At 30.5% G+C, this 7,511-nt stretch overlaps 1 protein-coding gene across 1 annotated transcript; it reads right to left on the minus strand.

Annotated features, from left to right (window-relative positions):
- Window positions 1–4,011: 4,011 nt before the first annotated feature.
- Window positions 4,012–4,515, minus strand: LOC136090038 (transcriptional regulator ATRX homolog). The gene has a single exon (XM_065816142.1). It carries the CDS (start codon window positions 4,513–4,515, stop codon window positions 4,012–4,014), a length of 504 nt encoding a protein of 167 aa, XP_065672214.1.
- Window positions 4,516–7,511: the final 2,996 nt, after the last annotated feature.

Consider the following 7,511-nt stretch of genomic DNA (forward strand, 5'->3'; position numbering starts at 1 on the left):
AAGCGGTGGCAACAAATAGTTAACTCGTCTAACTTAATAGTATACTTGTCAACACTTCTGAATTTTCACAATTTTTTCACAATTTTTGAAACAACTTCTGAAACCATCTGATTTTTCTTGTCATGAAAATCAGCATTAATAAGCTTTACTCTGCTATCATATTATGGATGTTAATATCCTTTTTTTTTTATTGGATTGTAAATGAACTGATTTCTAGTATAGCTCTAATGGATATTCCGTCTGCAACCATACCAGAAACTATTTCATTCAAATTCTTTTGTTGAAAAAAATTAAACGTTGCTTTAGGTTTCTTTTCTGCTCCAACTTGTTGAGGAAGAATTTTTTCAGTTTGAGACCAATAAATTCCATACTTGGATTTTAAGTGAGCCTTCATGCTCATGGTAGATCCTCCAGAGCACTTGACATAATTGCAGCCATTGCAAACTTCTACTGTATACTTAGTCACAGGATTCTTTCATTTTGTTGCAAACTCCCAAACAGATGACATCTCTATTGAACTAAGGTGTACATTTGATAGTGTAAGTTACAATTCTCGTCGTCAGTCACCTTACTTTTAAAAAGTTGTTGTCAGACACCGTCCGTCCGTAGTTAATAAAGTGATGAAAGCGAACCGGAATAAAAGTGATGAAACCGAGGAATAAAAGTGATGAAACCGAGGTCATGAACCGTTTAAAGTGGTGAAACAATTCTTGTCGTAAGACAAGTTATAATTTTTGTCGGAGATCGCCCTACGCGCGTGCGCATGCGCAAGCGCATGCGCACGCGCGCTTAAAAAAGATTAGACGATGAATAATTAATGAAGCGTGACCGAATGTATATAAAGAGTGAAAAAAAAAGAATAAAATAGTGTCATAACGAATGGAATCGAAAAACAAACCGTTACAACAATTTCAAACTCCAACGCCAGTAGCAGTAGTTCGACCTTATAAAACTGATCCTCCAATAGATAATGGTGGTACACATGACTCGCATGGGAACCATATTCGAAATTTTGAAGTGTATTAATAAAGCAAAAATAGTTTCCATATTAACAGTTTTGAGCTTGTTTATCGTTATTGTAGTAGGAGGATATTTATTTGGAGCATTATTAGGAGTTTTTATATTACTTGGAACAATGTTTGGATTTTATATTTGTAATAAGATAATAAAAAACAAAGTGTAAAAAATTTTTTATATATTATATATTATAAAAAATATTATTTTCCAATTCTATTGATTCCGTAAGAAATTCCACCAGAGATAGCTCCACCCAAAACGGCTTTGCCAATGGTAGGTAGAAGAGCACTAGTAAAGGAAGGTAAAACGACTTTAGATACCATTCCTAAAAGAGGTCCTAAAAATTTTCCACGCATTCGTCTTGTTCTATGTCTTTTATAATGTCTTTTATAATGTCTTTTTTTATGTTTTCTTTTATACATTTTTTATCGCGGAATAAGTGAAGATAATAAAGTGGGTGCTAAAACTGCAGCTAATAACGGAAGAAATTTACCACGCATGCATTTTCTTAAATGTCTCCTTAAACGTTTTCTACCTGCGCCTTTTAACGGAGGTAAATAAACTCTTCCTCTTCCTCTTCTTCTATGCATTACGACATGTTTGAGGTTGGTTAAAGTAAATTTATATTGTAAAGTCGTGTTTTTTTAACATGATCAAATTTAGTTTTTTGCATTTGTTTCTTTTAAGCTACATACCAAGGGTAAATTTTGTTAAATTGGTCAAAAAAATTTAGACAAACCTCTATACATAGGAATCAATTGAAGAGCTTTTTTAAAATCCTCTTTTTGACTAATCGGTCGTAATTCTCCACCTCGAATTTTTTTTCTATGTCTTTTGAATCGTTTTCTACCTGCGCCTTTTAAAGGAGGTAAATAAACTCTACCTTTTCCTCTTTTTTTACAAGCGGTGCAACAAAATTTTTTACGCATTGCGTTGCTTTTGAAGATAATCCAAAGCGTAACCTCCTACGTTTGATTTTAGTAGTCGTTTAGCAAAATTTTTCACTTTAGTAAAAAATTTTCCTTTTCCTCTATGATGTCTCGCGCTACCTCTATGAATACGACGATGATGACGGTGTCCGCTTCTTCTTGTACGCCTGCGAGCCATGAAACACAAGAAATGAAAAAAAACAAAATTTATGGTTTTTAAGATTTTTTTAGAAATAAATAGTCGTTTGCTTATAAAATATTAAATACAAATAGGGTTTGTTTCATAAAATTAAAAATGTTTTTTATAACAAATTAAGACGATTTAAATTTGGTAGGAATATAGTTGAGTTCGGTATCGTTTCCTGCCCCTTGTTCAATAACTTGAGCTGGATATTGCAAATACATAACAAGTACACCTTTAAATTGTTCTGTAAATTGAACATTGATTTTAAACGAATTATTTCCAGCAATTGTAGCAGGGGGTTTATCGTTGATAAAATTATAATCGCTGGTGGTATCAATGACTAAAGATTCTGTAATGTTAGTAGTACTAAAGTAGAGTTTAGGATGTCTTATAAAAGTATCATCATCAGCATTATAAAAATCTGCCAAATTGTTAATATTAAAAGTAGAGGCTATATTTCCTTTACACCAGGAAGCATAACTTCTCCAAATGATCCATTGATCGTCTTGCTTTGTCAAATCGTATTCAGTAGTATCACCTGCAGAATTAACATATGTTCTTCTAAAATTATAAAGGGTGATTTTTTTAATCAAGTTGCATGCCATTTCAACGGGTGTAAAACAACCTTTGCTTAAATAATCGCTTTCTTTTTTCGAATTAACACAAAATATAATGCTGTGAGGTACAAGATCTGCTGTCTTTATACTTCCCAAATTGACAGTGACTTCTGCAACATTTTCTACATTGGTGACAATTTGTTCGTAGTGAGCAATACGTAGTAAAGTATACATTTCGTCTTTTTTACTGTTGAGATATAAAGATTTTTCCAAGGGTAAACTAGGTTTGAGTCTGTAGGTATTGCAATAAATCATTGGGTTTTTTATAGCTACTCCTACATTAGCAAGCGCTGTTACGTCTGCGTCTGCAATAGGTCTTACCCATTCTAATAGTTGATTCATATCATTTTCAATATAAAACTCCAATCTAATTTGTTTATTTTTTCCAAAATATTCTTTCATTTGAAAAATTTCACATATTAAACTCAAAGGTACTCTAAATTTACAACCTTTTTCGCCTACCATGAAAGCATTATATCTATCTCTTAGCGCTGTTTGATAACCAGGAGGTACTACAGTGGCAGGTGCTGTTGCATTAAGAGGTCTAATGAGACCATTAGGGTCTGCAGCTTGTATAAGCGTTTTAGTTTCAGCATAGCTAATAGGGTTTGTATTTTCAGTGTCTTCTGTTAAACCTAAACTAGGATTAACCATCGACTCTCTAAAAGGTTTCATGTAACTTTTTTTAACGAGCATTGCTCTAAAACGATCATAAGAACGATTATTGACAGCGTTGTTTGCACAAGTAGTATTATTTTTTTGATAGTTGGGATAAAATTTGAAAGTTTTAAATAAGGCGTGAATAAAGTTGTTGGTAAGACAGACTTTTTTGACTAAATCATCGTCTGTTACAGGTGTAAATCTTGTTTGCGTGTTTATATTTTTAAAAAGAAATAAATCAAAATCGATATAATAATCTGGTAGATATGTCCATTCATTAAGTGTAGTGGTAAAAGAAATTAAATTAGCCATGTCAGAAGGAAAATTTTTGATTATTAACAGCAATAACTTCATCTTGAGCTTGAGCTGTTTGAAAACCAGGATATTTTTCATTTAATATTGCTTTATATTCTGCACTAATATTACCACTTGTTGCTTCTTGCAATAAACGATTTTCGTGGTCGGCTTGTGCCAAAACATCTTCAATAGTAATATGTCCGTCTGTATTGGGTGTGTAACGATTACCGTCACCGTCTCTCATATATTTAGCTAACGAACCCATTTTTTTTTGTTAAAAAAAAAGAAAAAAGATTTTTTTTTCTATTTATTCATCTTCTGATTCTGAAGTGTTTTTTTTAAATGGTATTTTTTTATTTTTAACGTCTTTTAAAGCTCGAGTGTAACCAAGTTCAATTAAACTTTTTTTATTCAATTTTTTTTTCTTTTTTTCGTTATTCTGCATGAGTGAACTTGATAAAATGGCTCTTTGTTGAATAATGCAGTTTTTACATAAACCATTTATTTTGTCAACGGCATTGACTTCTTGAAAACATTGTGAACAAATGTGTAAAGGAGTTGATTTCATTTTTGTTTTTTTTTCAATGAGTTCTTCTTCTTCTTCTGAACTTTCGGTTTCAGATTCTGAATATTTTCGTTTCTTAGGTTTGGGTTTTTTTTGTTCTTTTTTTTGTCTCGTTTTGAGAGGTTTTTCTTCTTGTATTTCTTCTTTTTTATTTTTAATTTTTTTAATTTCATCCAATTCAGATTTCATGTTTTGTAATTCAGATTTAGTAGAGTATTGAGTCAGTTGATTTTGTAATTGTTGCATGTGATTTTTAATTTGATTGAATTGATCTTTAGGGTTTATTTTTGTTTCATTTTTGCATCATTTTTTCTTCTAAATTGACTAAATTTTTATGATATCTTCCTTTGGCACAAAAGAGACTCATTTTTTTTTGTAAATAAGAGTGATAGAAAATAAATAACAACTTTTTTTTTCCTTTTTATATTTTCTTAATCATAATAAAAAATAAAAGACATTAATTTATACTAATCAAACTAGTTAATTGTAAAACGGAACCATTTGAATCTTCAAGGTAGGATTAAAAAAAACAGTAGAACTAAGATTATTAAAGGTAAGCGGTTCAGATTTAGAATTGAGAAACGACCATCTTGTTTGTTTCCAATTGTCCACATCGTTAATATCAAAGGTAGATAATTGTCCTTGAATAGAAGTATTACGGTTTTTTGTAAAATCAATATTGGTGGTCACTTGAGTAGGATTAGTGTAATCTAACAAATTGAAATAAGCAACAATTCCGGGTACATAAATTTTGTTCATATACATACCGCAATTTACAGCTTGATCACATTTAATAAAAATGTAAGCGTCTGTAGTAGTAGGAAAATTGGAAACGCTGGTATTAAAATTACTAATTTGAACAAGAGCACATCTTAAGAAAGCGAGTCTTTTTTTTTGAATGTTAAAATCGAGCGACATGGTGTTGGTCATATTTTGATCGACTTGCATAATAAAGGGATTAATTTGTTGAGTTAAACTGTATTGATCTCTTTGTAAAAGTAAAGTATAAGGTATAGGATTGTTTCCAACAGGTTGATACATTTTTAAAATGATATTTTTTAATGGTAAACTGTCTGTCCAAGTTTGTACAATTGTACCGTCACTCTTTTTTTGATAAATAAATTGACCGTTAAGCGAAGTGCAATAAAATACCAATTCTGTTAGATTATTTCCTTGTAAAATGGCTTTGACACTATTGAACCATGTTTTATGAGAGGGTGTAGTCGCTCTTTCAAAACTGCTCGTAGTGACAAGAGGTACTTTGATGGTATTTGAAAATAAACGTTTACTTTGTTCGCAATAGATTAAAACTTCAATAAAAGTTTCTGCGTTATATTTAGCAATTAAAGCATTATCAGATGTCCACATTTTATAAATGTCATCAGGTACGTTGGAAGGTAAAACTTGAAAAGGAGTACCTTTCATTTCGGGTGCACCAATGACTCCATTAACATAATTAATATCATAATCTGAATAGGAATTATGACTCATTTTAACATCCAACAAACCTTTCATAAGGTATGTGCTCACTTTAATGGGTGACAATAATTTTCTTTGGAAGGAAGGTAAAGAAAAAAACGTATAATAATTTGATACTCCGTCTATAGGAGTAGGAATACATGAAGGTATACCTTTGGGATTATTGGTAAGATATTTACTAAACATGTTAAAATCAGGTCCTGCATAAGTATGATCGGCAAAGGTCAAATTATTTAAATTGAGATTGAGTAAATTGTTTGTTAGGTTTAAACTTTCTGTAAAAACATCCATCATTTTTAATTCTCTTTCGGGCCATATGACTTGATCGACGTTAAAAAAAGGTAAAGGTAAAGAAGCTAAAGGTATATTTTTTAAAGTATAACGATAATATTTTCTTTTAGATGTGAGAGGAAAATAAATTTGATAAAAACTGGTTAATAATTCTATAGGTTCTACGCCTAATTCACTAGCTGTAACATAGAGAAACTTTGTGCCAAAACCAGTTGGAAAAGCAGTTGAAAAAGCTGCTTTAATAATATCTCCAAATTGTGGTAGTACTATTTTTTCACTAGTATAAACAACTAATAGATTGTTTTTAGTGTCAACATAGTTGTTCCAAATTTTCCATAAAGATTGAATACGAACATTGACATTATAAGGTATGTTGAAATCGTTAAGATTAGTTTCTACGTTATATAGATTGCCTTCAAAGGGTATGGTGTTGGTATTAGTTATTATTTTTAGTAAAAAAAATGCAATTTGCCACGGTACAATGTGTTTCATTTTTGATTTTGTGCTTTCTGCAATAGGTAAAAAGTTATTAATATAAATATCTAAATCAACGCTAAGAATATTATTGTCAGCGGTTAAATTTGTTCCTGTTAAAGCAGGATTTTTATAATTGGGTGAGAGCATAATATGAATAAAAGGACGAACAAAAGTTTCTTCTATACCGTTTAGAATAATTTGTCTTTCAAGTGAAATAGCTGCTATTTGTGTGGTGGTTAAAAGTGGATGCTTTGCATAAATACAATAATTTTTACTATTGTGAGTATTTAATGATAAATTGTATATGTTGTCGTATAGAGAATTAGTACAATTATAACTAAATTGTAACAATTTTGTAAAATCTTCTAGAACGTATGCACTTGCACTTGTTCTGTTTGACAAAAAACCAAAATAAGATAAACCTCTTTCTTGTATATTTGTGCTTAAATTAGATCGAATAGGATATAAAAAAGAAGGGTTTCTGGTGAATTCGTTTTTTTTTATAATACCATAATAAATTATAGTTGGTTCTAGTACTAAAGGTTGGAGTATAAAGTACTGTATTAACATTAAATAAATTTTGTTGAACATTGTTGTTTGAATCTAAACTAAATTTTATTAAAGGTATATCGGTTACAGCTGTTTTGTATCGAAGTTCTGTTGAAGGATCGAATAAATATTTTGGATTAAAATATTTTGTTGATGAAATTTTAGCATCTTTATTATAATAACTTGAAAAAAAGTCTGAAAAATAGAGCACTCTATTTAATTTAGAATTATAAAGTTCCAAGTTTCTAATGAAAAAATCACCTTGATAGGCGTTGGGTGTCATAACACCAAAGAGTCTACTTCCACTTGTCGCATAAAAAGTCCACATATAACTCATATGATCGCTACTCATGTTTTCCATATCTAAAATGTCATAGCAAGGAAATGTGTCACCTGGTAAAGTCACATGATTAGCGTACAAGACAACACTTTTTGTAACAAGATAA

Source organism: Hydra vulgaris, chromosome 13 (genome assembly GCF_038396675.1).
Source record: "Hydra vulgaris chromosome 13, alternate assembly HydraT2T_AEP".
Classification (NCBI taxonomy): Eukaryota; Metazoa; Cnidaria; class Hydrozoa; order Anthoathecata; family Hydridae; genus Hydra; species Hydra vulgaris.